This window comes from Macaca mulatta, chromosome 2 (genome assembly GCF_049350105.2).
Source record: "Macaca mulatta isolate MMU2019108-1 chromosome 2, T2T-MMU8v2.0, whole genome shotgun sequence".
NCBI classification, from domain to species: domain Eukaryota; kingdom Metazoa; phylum Chordata; class Mammalia; order Primates; family Cercopithecidae; genus Macaca; species Macaca mulatta.
The window spans coordinates 116,231,200-116,245,403 of NC_133407.1; the positions used below are offsets into that span (position 1 = coordinate 116,231,200).

Consider the following 14,204-nt stretch of genomic DNA (forward strand, 5'->3'; position numbering starts at 1 on the left):
ATAATGGTTAAGAGCACAGGCTTTGGAGTCAGAATGACTTTAGTCTGAACAACAGTTATCTTTTAGTAGTTACAAGAACTTGTGCAAGTTCTCACCTATAAACTGGGATAACTCAGAATTTTAAATAAGATATGGTCGGGAAAATGCTTGGTATTGTGTCTAGAATGTGGCAAACAATAAATACATGCTTTTACTACTTTATGCTAATTAAATAACTTTCAGAAGACTATTACTGATAAACCAACTCAAATATGGAGACAGTTACCTCATTTTAAAAACAATGCTTCCTTTTCGGCCATGGCTAATTTGCTAATTCACAGGGCTCTCCTAATTCAGAATGATGACACTGCACTCTCAGTGGCTCACTCGTTGAGGTGAGAAATTTGTCTCCAGTTCAACTTACAGCTCGGTAGCTACCCACTGTAGCATCAACAGTCATGAATGAATCTAAATCTTTAGTTAACTTACAGCTTTCTACAGCTGCTGTAACAAATTACCACAAACTTGAAGGCTTAAAACAAAACACATTTACTATATTAGTTCTAGAGGTCAGAAGTCCAAAATGGGTCTCACTGGGCTAAAATCAAGGTATTGGCAGGGCTGCATGCCCTCTGGATGTCTAGTACAGAGCATCTAGTGAAAAAGACTTCCTCGCCTTTTTCAGCTTCTAGATCTCACCTGCATTCCTTGGCTTGTAGTCTCTTTCCTCCATCTTCAGAGCCAGCAGTATAGCATCTTCAAATCTCTGACTGAACTTGTCTCCCTCTTCCCCATTTAAGGACCCTTGTGATTACACTGGACCCACATGGATAATCCAGGATAACCGCTCCAATTCAAGATCAGCTGATTAGCAAACTTAATTCCCCTCCGCCATGTAACACAATATATTCACAGGTTTCAGGGATTAGAATGTGGAAATATTTGGGGACCACTTTTCTAACACTCTCATATATGTTTTCAGAACAAATAACTTCAATTCCCAGATGGTTTGTTTTTTGTTTTTTTTTTTTTTTTTTGAGTCAGAGTTTCACTCTTGTTGTCCAGGCTGGAGTGCAATGGTGTGATCTTGGCTCACAGCAACCTCTGCCTCCTGGGTTCAAGTGATTCTCCTGCCTCAGCCTCCCGAGTAGCTGAGATTATAGGCGCACGCCACCATAACCGGTTAATTTTGTATTTTTAGTAGAGATGGGGTTTCTCCATGTTGGTCAGGCTGGTCTCGAACTCCTGAACTCAGGTGATCCACCTGCCTCGGCCTCCCAAAGTGTTGGGATTACAGGCGTGAGCCACCACGTCTGGCCAATAGCCAGAGTTTTGAAGAGAATAGTGATTATATTTTGACAGCAAGAGAGGAAAGATGTTCTAGTTAGCGGAACATACCTTCCATAGGAAGGTGTGTGCAAGATGACTCTCTGTGTAATTTAAAAAACTGATCCCTTTTAAACATCACTGCGACAACTTCAATACTGTCTTAAGAGCTAAAAAAAATTTTTTATGAATTTTTAATTTTTTCGAGACGGAGTTTCGCTCTTGTTGTCCAGGCTGGAGTGCAATGGTGCGATCTCAGCTCACTGTAACCTCCACCTCCCGGGTTCAAGCAATTCTCCCACCTCAACCTCCCAAGTACCTGGGATTATAGGCACCTACCACCAAGCCTGGCTAATTTTTGCATTTTTAGTAGAGACGGGGTTTCACCATGTTGGCCAGGCTGGTCTTGAACTCCTGACCTCAAGCGATCCACTCACCTCGGCCTCCCAAAGTGATGGGATTACAGGCATGAGCCACCGCGCCCAGCCATAAGAACTATTAATTTTTATACAGACTATGTGAACCAGGTATTAAAAAAAAATGAAACAAAAAAATTAAATAATTTTAAAAATATGCTTCACTCTCAGCCAGGCACAGCAGCTCAAGCCTGTAATCCCAGCACTTTGGGAGGCTGAGGCAGGTGGATCACCTGAGGTCAGGAGTTCGAGACCAGCCTGGCCAATACGGCAAAACCCTGTCTCTAATAAAAGTACAAAAAAAATTAGCCAGGCATAGTGGTGTATGCCTGTAATCCCAGCTACTCAGGAAGGCAGGAGAATCGCTTGAACCTAGGAGGTGGAAGTTGCAGTGAGCCAAGACTGTGCCACTGCACTCCAGCCTGGGCAACAGAGCAAGACTCCATCTCAAAAAAAAAAAAAAAAAAGAAAAGAAAAGCTTCTCTCTCATGGAATTAGAGAAAAGAAGAGCAAACTAAGCCCAAAGCTAGCAGTAGATAATAAATAGAAAGGTGGGCCAGTGCAGTGGCTCATGTCTGTAATCCCAGCACTTTGGGAGGCTGAGGTGGACAGATCACTTGAGGTCAAGAGCTTAAGACCAGCCTGGGCAACAAAGTGAAACCCAATCTCTACTAAAAATACAAAAATTAGCCAGGCATGGTGGCACATGCCTATAATCCCAGTTGCCTGGGAGGCTGAAGCATAAAAATCGCTTGAACCTAGAAGGCAGAGGCTGCAATGAGCCATGATCATGCCACTGCACTACAGCCTGGGCAACAGAGCAAGACATTGTCTCCAAAAAAAAAAAAAGAAAAAGATAGAATGCAGATAAATGAAATTAGAGAACAGAAAAACAATTTTAAAAATTAAACAAAGAGTTTTTTTTTTTTTTTAAAAAGATCAACAAAATTGGTAAATCCTTAGCTAGATTAACTAAGAAAGAAAGAGCTGGGCACAGTGGCTCACGCCTGTAATCCCAGCACTTTGGGAGGCCAAGGTGGGCGGATCACCTAAGGTCAGGAGTTCAAGACCAGCCTGACCAACATAGAGAAATCCCATCTCTACTACAAATACAAAATTAGCTGGGCGTGGTGGCGCGTGCCTATAATCCCAGCTACTCGGGAGGCTGGGGCAGGAGAACTGCTTGAACCCAGGAGGCGGAGGTTGTGGTGAGCCATGATCGAGATCGCACCACTGCACTCCAGCCTGGGCAACAAGAGCGAAACTCTGTCTCAAAAAAAAAAAAAAAAAAAAAAAAAAAGAGAGGCTGGGTGTGGTGGCTCACACTTGTGATCCTAGCACTTTGGGAGGCCAAGGTAGGAGGATCACTTGAGCCCAGGAGTTTGAGACCAGCCTCGGCAACACAGGGAAACCATGTCTCCACACACACAAAAAAATATGTATATATATATATATATCTATCTATATCTATCTCCTTACCTAACATTACATATGTATTTTTTAACATATGTTGCATTATGTAAGAATCCAGCATGTTTTTACATATATGAATAAAAAATACACATTATACGTAGCATATATATTTTATATGTTTACTATGTAAATACACACATATATAAAATACATATATTTGCCAGGTATAGTAGCACGCAGGTGATAGGACTGCTTGAGTCCAGGAGGTTGAGTCTGCACTGAACTGTGATTGCCACTGCACTCCAGCCTGGGTGTCAAAGCAAGATCCTGTCTCAAAAAAAGACAGAAAGAAGGAGGGAGGGAGAGAAGAAGGAAGGGAGAAAAGAGATGCAAATAACTAAAATCATAAAGAGGAGACATTACAACCAATGCCACAAAAATAAAAAGGATTATGAGAGAGTTCTAGGAAAACATGTATGCCAACAAATTAGATAAACTAGAAGAAATGGATAATTTCCTAGAAACACACAACCTACCAAAGAAATACAAAGCCTGAGTAAACCTATAACTAGTAAGGACACTAAATCAGTAATAAAAAATCTCCCACAAAGAAAAAGCCCTAGACTGATAGCTTCACTGATGAATTCTAACCAGACATTTCAAGAACTAACACCAAGCCTTATGAAACTTTTCCAAAAAACTGAAGAGGAGAGATCACGTCCTAACTTATTCTATGACGCTAGCATTATCCTGATACCAAAGCCAGACAAAGACACTACAAGAAAACCACTGATCCATATCACTTACGCACACTGATGCAAAATTTCTCAATAAAATATTAGCAAACTGAATTCAGCAGCATATTACAAGGATTATATACCATAACCAAGTGGGATTTATTCCACGGTGAACACGGTGTTGAATAGAAGTGGTGAAAGTGGGCATCTCTGTCTTGTTCGTGATCTTAGAGGAAAAGCTTTAAGTCTTTTGCCACTGAATATGTTGCTTGCAGTAGTTAAAATGTGTGCTACTGGTATAAAAACAGACAAAGGGACCAAATGGAGCCTAGAAATAACCCTCACATACATGGTCAAGCGAATTTTGACAAAGGTGCCAAAACCATTCAAAGAGAAAAGCTGTCTTTTCAACAAATGATGCTGGGAAAACTGGATATACACATATAAAGAATGAAGCGGGATCCTCACCTAAACACTACTTATAAAAATTAATTCAAAATGGATCAAAGGCCTAAATGTAAAAAGAGCTAAAACTATACAACTCTTAGAGGAAAACTGATATGGTTGTGCTGTGTCCCCATTCAAATCTCAACTTGAATTGCATCTCCCAGAAATCCTATATACTGTGGGAGGGACCCAGGGGGAGGTAAATGAATCATGGGGGCCAGTCTTTCCCATGCTATTCTCGTGATAGTGATTAAGTTGCAAGAGATCTGACGGATTTATTAGGGGTTTCCACTTTTGCTTCTTGCTCATTTTTCTCTTGCCACTGATATAAGAAGTGCCTTTCACCTCCCACCATGATTCTGAGGCTTCCCCAGTCATATGGAACTGTAAGTTCAGTTAAACCTCTTTTTCTTCCCAGTCTCGGGTATGTCTTTATCAGCAGTGTGAAAACGAACTAATACAGTAAATTGGTACCAGTAGAGTTGGGCGCTGCTGAAAAGATACCCAAAAATGTGAAAGCGACTTTGGAACTGGACAACAGGCAGATGATGGAACAGTTTGGAGGCCTCAGAAGAAGACAGGAAAATGTGGGAAAGTTTGGAACTTCCTAGAGACTTGAATGGCTTTGACCAAAAACCTGACAACAATATGGACAATAAGGTCCAGGCTGAGGTGGTCTCAAATGGAGATGAGGAGCTTGTTGGGAATTGGAGTAAAGGTGACTTTTGTTAGGTTTTAGCAAAGAGACTGGGGCATTTTGCCCCTGTCCTAGAGATTTGTGCAACTTTGAACTTGAGAAAGATGATTTAGGGTATCTGGCAGAAGAAATGTCTAAGCAGCAAAGCATTCAAGAGGTGAGTTGGGTACTGTTTAACACAATCAGTTTTATAAAAGAAGCAGAGCATAAAAGTTTGGAAAATTTGCAGCCTAGTCCTGTCCAAGAGAATCCTGATTAATACAAAAACATAGGGGAAAAGCTTCATGATATTGGATTTGGCATTCATTTCATGGATACAACACCAAAGGCACAGGCAACAAAAGAAAAAGATGACATAAACTTTATGAAAATTAAAACCTTTTGTACATGAAAGACACTGTACAAAATGAAAAGGCAACCTACAGAATGGCTCTATCACCCAGGCTGGAGTACAGTGGCATGATCTCAGCTCACTGCAACCTCCGCCTCCCAGGTTCAAGCAGTTCTCCTGCCTCAGCCTCCCAAGTAGCTGGGATTACAGGTGCCCACCACCACGCCCGGCTTTTTTTTTTTTTTTTTTCTGAGATGGAGTTTCACTCTTGTCATCCAGGCTGGAGTGCAACGGTGCGATCTTGGCTCACTGCAACCTTCACCTCCCAGGTTCAAGCGATTCTCCTGCCTCAGTCTCCCAAGTAGCTGGGATTAGAGGCGCCTGCCACCAAGCCCAGCTAATTTTTGTATTTTTAGTAGAGACATGGTTTCACCACGTTGGCAAGGCTGGTCTTGAACTCCTGACCTCAGGTGATCCACCCGCCTTGGCCTCCCAAAGTGCTGGGATTACAGGCTTGAGCCACTGCTCCCAGCCTTGCGCTGGCTAATTTTCATATTTTTAGTAGAGACAGGGTTTCACCACGTTGGCCAGGCTGGTCTTGAACTCCTAGCCTCAGGTGATTTGCCCACCTAGACTTCCCAAAGTGGTGAGATTACAGGCTTGAGCCACCGCGCCCAGCCAGTACTCTTTTTTAAATATTTATTTTTAGGCAAGCTCTTGCTCTATCACCCAGGCTGGAGTGCAGTGACACTCATGGCTCGCTGTAGCCTCAAACTCGTGGGCTCAAACAATCCTCCCACCCCAGCCTCCCTAATAGCTGGGTCTATAGGTAAGCACCACCACACCTAATTTTTTAAAAATGTTTTTGTAGAGATGGGACTTATTATGTTGCCCAGGCTGGTCTCAAATTCGTGGCCTCAAGAGATCTTTCTGCACAGGTCTTTTTGGTTTTGTTTTTGTTTTTAAGAGACAGGGTTTATGTTGCCCAGGCTGGTGTCAAACTCCTTGGCTCAAGCAATTCTCTTGCCTCAGTCTCCCAAACAGCTGGTATTACAAGTGCATGCTCCTGTGCCTGGCTCAAAAAATCAAGTAGGTGGGATTATAGGTGCATGTTACTGTGCCTGGCTCAGATTTTTAATTTAAAAAAAGCTTCACCACTCTTGGAGGCTGAGACGGGCGGATCACGAGGTCAGGAGATCGAAACCATCCTGGCTAACCCGGTGAAACCCCGTCTCTACTAAAAAATGCAAAAAACTAGCTAGGCGAGGTGGCGGGCGCCTGTAGTCCCAGCTACTCGGGAGGCTGAGGCAGAACGGCGTAAACCCGGGAGACGGATCTTGTAGTGAGCTGAGATCCGGCCACTGCACTCCAGCCTGGGTGACAGAGCGAGACTCCGTCTCAAAAAAAAAAAAAAAGCTTCACTACAGCTTGACTACTAAAAACTAAAATTGGACCCCAGTATACTTAAGCCATTCCTGCCAACAAAAAGCTCAATTTCCAAACACGTTATTAAACATGGACTCTGGACCAAATCCCCCCCAACTGTACTGATGTGCTTCCAACTTACCTTCGCTTTGGTGCCCTAATGAAGAGCTCACAGAGAAGTCTGCCCTGTTCATCCTTATAGTCTCGGATGGTGTTATAGAGTTCATGGCACACGGCAATCTACACATTAGCAAAGGAGAAAATCACTAAAAACGTGAACAGAAAGCCAATGTAGATGTAAGAATTATTTTCTATTCTTCAATAAAAGACAAGTAGAGAAGAAATGTGATGACTCTCAATATTACCAAACACGCTGAAGTCTGAAATATGCTGACAGTATGTCTCTTTTCAAACAATCAAGTTGACTAACTTTTTGGTATCTTTCATCAGATTTATGTTCCTGGTGATTCTGTCTTTTAAACTAAATCAGTTCATCATTCTCTTGCTTAAAGTCATCCAATCGAAGGGTTTTTTTTCTTTTAAACTAAATCAGTTCATCACTCTCTTGCTTAAAGCCATCCAACAGAAGGGTTTCTCACTTCACAGAGAATAAAATCTAAACTCCAAACATTGCTCGTGTGGGCCCTACATACTCTGAATGGGTGCTTGCCAGTTTCCTTCTCCTTCTTGACCATCTACTGCTCTGTAACCAAGACACACAAACTCATCCCTGACCCAACCCCTCTGCACTGGTTCTCTGTCTGGAACTCTCTTCTAGGGAATTCAGGCCAAAACAGTCCAAATCACCCAAAATTTTCCTCTTAGCACTTATTACCAGCTGAGGATACATTATTCTTTATTTGTTTACTTGTTTATATTCTACTCCCCCCCGGAATCTAAGTTCCATGTGAAAAATGGGCTTGTTTCCCACATGGTTATATCCCAACCATGAGAACAGTGCTTGTCACATGATAGTCACACAGTTATTTGTTGAACGAATATATGATGTAACATACTGAAATTATTCATTAAGATCACACTATTACTCTAAGACTTAGCTGAATACATAATATTCATAAAAAAAGACTATCAATCAACAGAATCTTAAAAAAGTGGAGACGCCTTGCATCGTACCAATTTTATCATTAAAGGGAAGATAGGGGAATCGTGGGAAAAGCAGAGAGAAACCATGTAATCCAAGTTACTCACAGGATCTACAGTTGGAAGATTGGAAAGTCTCCTCCTTTTCCTGCTTGGGCCTGGTGTTGACACAGAATGGTGCCCATCATCAAAGTCCCCGCTGACACTGCTGGAAGGGGAGGTAGCTCTTCTTCTCTTGGAACCCATGGAATCCAGCTTCTTCTATAAGAAATAATTAGCCATGTTCTTACATTTAAATAGACTCTGTCACCAAGTCTTCAGCTGGTCACGTGCCACCAAACTCCTGGCTCACTTAGGAGAATATTTTAACATGTTGTAGTTTAACTAGCTATAAGTGTGTGTGTGTGTGTGTGTGTGTGTGTGTTTTAAGCCCTGGACTTCCTTGTTTTAGTCTTTCACTTACCAGAATGTTATACTTTCAATTTTGATGGGACAAATTCAACAAAAGCATATTCATTTGTATATCATCCATCTTGAGTGACAACTGGCTCCAAATCTGCCCTAGACTGGAGTTTCCCAACCTACATGTAGTAGTACAATAGTGTGCTGAAGGTATTAAGCCTTCAGCCCATGAGGCAGTCAGGCAGGCCTGGGATATAAAGGCCCCAAGGTATCCAATTCTGGAGTCAGCACCTCATCTGCTTCTCCATGTGCCTTACAATTATGATCATTTGCTAGGTGGGCCATCACGTGGAAAAGAACAAGAAGCAGAGCCTAGGACAAATGAGTAGTGCAAAAAGGTAAGGGGACAGAGGACAATTAACCTTCTGGTATTTTAGATGTACTCTAAAATTAATACCCTGAAAATGAATGTTCTCCATTCATAAAAGCAGGATCCACAAGACATATCCCTGGAAAACACTTAATGAGACTTGCTATACCTAGACAGAAGTACAAACTGTCCTTTGCAACTCTTCTGTTAATTCACACTAATCTCCTTTTAGTGATATGACGTACTCTAACACTTTTAACCGTAACTATTTATAACACAAGAAATGCAACCACTGAAATGATCTGCTACAAACAGTATATACCCAAGAAAGTCCTGCAATGCTTATACCGTAATATAATCTAACAATACTATCAAACAGTATATTGTGATTTGAAAGGCCTTTATCTTTATTTACTTATTTTTTTAAGGTAGAGTCTCGCTCTGTCACCAGGCTGGAGCACAGTGGCACGATCTCTGCTCACTGCAACCTCCGCCTCCCAGGTTCAAGCGATTCTCCTGCCTCACCCTCCCAAGTAGCTGGGACTACTGGTGTGTGCCACCATGCCCAGCTAATTTTTGTATTTTTAGTGGAGACGGGTTTTCACCATGTTGGCCAGGATGGTCTCGATCTCTTGACCTCATGATCCGCCCGTCAAAGGCCTTTTTCTAAAGCTAAAAGAAAAAAAAGACCCAGTTTCACTCATCAACACTGAAGGTACTGATCCTTCAGTACCTGAGGTAGTCAGGCAGGCCGGGGGTTCAGAGGCCCCAAGATATTTACTTCTTGAGTCAGCATCTCATCTGCTTTTCCATGTGCCTTACAATCATGAAGAACGTCATACAACTAGAGTACCTCATAATTGTGGGCACATGGAAACACTGAATTTCAGGACAATATGACACCAGCAGCTGAATGATTAGAATAGGAGAGCTCTGGTTGCCAGCAGTATGGAAAGAAAAGTTGGGGATCTCCAGGAAACAGAAAGAGCAAAGCAATCACATTTGAAAATCCTGGTAAGCAATTAAGGAAAAAGAGAAGTCTAAGATCTCTTTTTCCAAACCGAAGTCCACAAGCTGTTTAAAACAAATTCTACCATGATGATGTTCCTTACTCTAGGCTTCGGTTTGTTATACAGTATTATTAGTTTGAAGTTGGCTAAAAGTAGTTAAAAGCATCAAAAGGCTTAGCCAAAACTTAGCCAAGTTTTGCTGATTTTTGTTCCTTTTATAAAAGGCTGATCAACAGGCCTCAATTCATTAAGATAAAGAAATTAAGGATCAATCTCTTTTAAACAAGCTATGACAAAGACACAAGTGAATTTGATGAACATAAGGAGGGAATCTTTATGGAAAGGATAACAAAAATTTAAGAAAGGTGGAAGGAAAAAGTCAAGGAAGGACAGAAAAGGGAAAGGGTGTAGATAATCAGTAATTTACCAGCTTTACCAGAGCACAACCAGCGCCTCGAAAAGCCAGTCTCCTCATTATGTCTGAAAGTCAAGTGAAGCCAGTGGGAGAAGGAAGGGCTTTAGAAGTGCTGATTCAGTGTTAGTATATTCAAAACTGAAAAAGAAGAACAAGAGAAGGGGGAAATAGAAAAGAAGGGTCAGAAGGAGTAAAAATGAGTACGAATAGATAGAAAACATTCAAATAGAACTGCTAAAGGAAGATAAAGAGAACTGGAGAAAACAGGCATATCAGTTCTCTTTTATCAAACAAACTGCGCAAAGGCTCAGACACTAACAGTACCTGACAGTTCTTCCATTTTAAAACCAAATGCTTTCATATGTTTAAAGATGTCTCATTGAGGTTCCCCTTTACTCACATTAAGAATGACTGTCAATTCCAGGAATGAAGCATGCCTGCCCAACTGCCCCCTAGTCAATAAGAGCAGAGTTCAATCACAGAGCTGGAATGGAGAGTGAATACATGTGGGAGGCTCACATGTGACACCAAGTGTTGGCAAGCTGGAACAAACCAAGAATGGCTCATGTGAGCAAAAGGTCTGGAAAACACCCTCCCCCACAAAAAAAAAATTCAGAGAAAGAACATTTATTTCCAAAAGTCCTATCTGCATTGGAGACACCATATAAAAATTTGACAAGGTTAAAAAAAAAAAAAAAAAAGCCGACCATTTTGGCAGGAGTTCAAAATTACTTTTATAAATAATCCACTGAACATCAAATGACAAAAAACATAAATTATCAGCATGTGTATGTCATTCAGATGATATAATATCCCAATATCCTTGAATCATTAATTTACTTTGGTAAGACAAGAAAAAGTTTCAACTTAAGGATAATTTTCAAGTATTTTCTTATCCATGGGACACATTTTAAAATATATTTTGAAAGTTTAACAAGAAGGGCAATGTTATGAGGTAGGAGAAACAACAGGACCTTTGCTCATAAGACCAGAATAGGAGTCCTAAGTCTTCCACCTCTGATTATCAGCTTGATGTCGTCTCAGATCTGTTTCTTCATCTCTAAAATGAGAACGTAATGCCGGGTGTGGTGGGTCATGCCTGTAATCCCAGCACTTTGGGAGGCTGAGGCAGGTGGATTACCTGAGGTCAGGAGATCAAGACCATCCTGGGTGACACAGTGAAACTCCGTCTCTACTAAAAATACAAAAAAATTGGCTGAGCGTGGTGGCACGCACCTATAATCCCAGCTACTCGGGAGACTGAGGCAGGAGAATCACTTGAACCCGGGAGGCAGAGGTTGCAGTGAGCCAAGATGGCACCACTGCACTCCAGCCTAAGCGACAGACCAAGACAGTCTCAAAAAAAAAAAAAAAAAAAAAAATTAGCTGGGTGAGGCAGTGCATGCCTGTTAACCCAGCTACTCGGGAGGCTGAGGCACGAGAATTGCTTGAACCCAGGAGGCGGAGGTTGCAGCAAGCCGAGATCGTACCACTGCACTCCAGTCTGGGCGACAGAGCAAGACCCTGTCTCAAGAAAAAAAAAAAAAAAAGACATAAAGTGAAATCACTTCTGCAAGTTCCCCAGGCACAGGAACAGCATATTCATTTTTGTAGACCTGTCTTACAGAACAGTATTTGGTATAGGTTAGGTGCTCAATTTATCTTTTAATAAATGTATTAAAAGTGCACTTAGGGCCAGGCACAGTGGCTCATGCCTGTAATCCCAGCAATTTAGGAAGCTGAGGTGGGCAGATAACCTGAGGTAAGGAGTTCAAGACCAGCCTGGCCAACATGGTGAAACCCCGTCTCTATCAAAAATACAAAAAATTAGCTAGGCGAGGTGGTGGCATGGGCCTGTAATCCCAGGTACTCGAAAGGGTGAGACACAGGAATTGCTTGAACCTGGGAGGCAGAGATTGCAGTGAGCCAGGATCGTGCCACTGCACTCCAGGCTGGGGGACAGAGTAAGACTCTGTCTCCAAAAAAAAAAAAAAAAGAAAAGAAAGTGCACTTGAGTGCGACCTTTAAAAAAAAAAAAGCTTTTTTTGCATAGTTTATAAGGCCTCAGCCAGGCACAGGGTCTCGTATCTGTAATCCTAGCACTTGGAGAGGTTGAGGCAGGATGACCGCTTGAGGCAGAGGGTTCAAGACCAGATTGGACAACACAGATTGACCTTGTCTCTACAAAAATAAAAATTAGCTGGGTGTGGTGCTGCACATCTGTAATCCCAGCTACTCGGGATGCTGAAGTGAGAGGTCTGCTTGAGCCTAGGAGCACAAGGCTTCAGTGAGCCATGATCACTTTACTGAACTCTAGCCTGGGCAACAAAGCGAGACCTTGTCTCAAAAAAGGAAAAAAAAAAAAAAGCCTGTAAGCATCCCTTCAGCAATTTTGTTTTTCCATGAAGAGGAAAGACAGATTCCAGAGTTCAATTCCAATTTTTAAAATGGCCTTGATTACAGTTACAAGTTCAAGAGTCTGACAATCAATAATTTATAGTGGCAGTTAAGAATACTTAATAATGTGCAACTGGAAGAATATCGACTTAGTATAGACAAACGGTGTATTTCAACCGTTTATGAACTTTAGCCCTCTCCTGTATTTCTAGTAATATTTAGCAATACAATATATGCCTAAAACAAAATCTTGGAAAACAGGACTCAAAGGAAAAAAACACCTATAAATCTACTTCCAAGAAAAAACCACTTTTAACGTTGTCATTCACAGTTTTTTGGTGTTTATGCCTTAGTTACCTATTATTTTTTACCAAAATGTTAACAAACCACATATTTTACAGCCTATGTTTTAGTGAAGATTCTTCCAAGTCAACATTCTTCCTCATGATGTTTGATGACTTGATAGTAATCTATCATACAGATATACCACAATTTACTTATCTTGGGAATTTTGGTAGGGTATTAACATTTGAGGTATTTTGTACATTCCCAAAGCCAAAGAAAGCGGTCAAGGCCCTTCCATTCATCCACACATAACTCTTTATTGTTTTAATTTGAAACACCTCTTCAAAACATATTTTCCAATCTTCCATTTTGGAGCTCAAAATCAAATATGGGCGACCTGTAAGTAATAAAGCAAAAATTATGCTACTCTTTTATGTGCATGAGTCCAATATGCACTTTTTGGGGGGAAGCACATAGCCAAATGGAGAAAAAATAACACCTAAAATTATTTGTCAAGAGTCCTAATGTGTTGGAAAGTAAGTTAAAACATTTTACCCCAACATACGCTTGTATAGCTACTGTAAGAATTTCTATATTCACTATACCGTGTACTTATTTTTCAGGACTTTTTCCATATTTTTGCAACTCTTTCTGCCCCTTTAAATTAAAACTTATTATAATAACAAAACTGTGCTTCCCCAAACCAAGAAATATACACAGTTCCCAAAAACCCGGATTCTTTGTGGTGTTGAGATGAGAAGCTGAAATATTTGGCCTCTACTATAGAAGTCCCATTGATTAAAACACCCGGAAAAAATACGGAAAGAAAAATCAGTAAGAGTTTGTGTCGAACCGCCAAGAAATAACAACAAAAAAAAGAGGCCCTGAGCAACGGAGGAAATGAAGGACTTTCCCGACCTGTCACTGGTATTGGGGGCTGAGGGAAACGTTGACAGCTTTGAAGCTGCCCCGCGACGAGCGGGAAAGAGGAGGGCGGGGAGTTTCCGGGCCTTAGTGCGCCTTTGTCTGCCGGCAGGTGCGACAAAGCTACTGGGCCCATCGGGAGGCCCGCCGCCGTGCCCCGCCCAACCCCGCGCGCCCGGCCCGACCGGCGCGTCCCCACAGCCGGGGCGGGGCCTCCGCGGCGGCTCCCGCCCGCCAGGGCCCACACAAAGGCCCGGCAGCTGGCCGAGGGGGAGCGGCCCCACCCGCCCTGGGCCCGGCCTTACCCAGCCGCTCCGCCGCCTGCAGCCCCGGCCGCGGTCACCGACCGCCGCGCCCCGCCCCGTGGCCGCCACGGCTGCTGCTATTGCTCCTCCGGCCGCGGCCGCTGCCGTCGCTCCGGCACCCGCCGCCCTCACCTCCCTTACCCCTCCCGGTGCCGCCGCAAAACCAGTCCCGCGGCCGCCAAGCGATCCCTGCTCCGCGCGACACTGCGTGCGCGCGCACGCAG

General features: G+C 42.5%; 1 protein-coding gene and 1 long non-coding RNA gene across 51 annotated transcripts in view; one reads left to right on the top strand and one right to left on the bottom strand.

Annotated features, from left to right (window-relative positions):
• The window catches only part of PBRM1 (polybromo 1), a 150,135-nt gene extending 135,990 nt beyond the window's left edge, over positions 1-14,145 (bottom strand). For 18 of the 50 annotated variants that reach the window (XM_077993057.1, XM_077993043.1, XM_077993022.1 and 15 more), the window contains exons 1-5: positions 13,981-14,145; positions 10,470-10,611; positions 10,082-10,207; positions 7,981-8,133; positions 6,914-7,011 (exon numbers count right to left, since the gene is read on the bottom strand). In XM_077993057.1, the coding sequence (XP_077849183.1) occupies positions 6,914-7,011; positions 7,981-8,133; positions 10,082-10,129 (299 nt within the window). In that variant the 5' untranslated portion in view covers positions 10,130-10,207; positions 10,470-10,611; positions 13,981-14,145. The remainder of the gene's footprint in view (positions 1-6,913; positions 7,012-7,980; positions 8,134-10,081; positions 10,208-10,469; positions 10,612-13,980) is intronic. The other 32 variants (XM_077993058.1, XM_077993046.1, XM_077993028.1 and 29 more) reach the window with 4 other exon arrangements.
• LOC144339230 (uncharacterized) overlaps positions 1-14,204 on the top strand; it is an 85,005-nt gene that overhangs the window by 32,448 nt on the left and 38,353 nt on the right. The gene's annotated exons all lie outside the window — the stretch shown is intronic.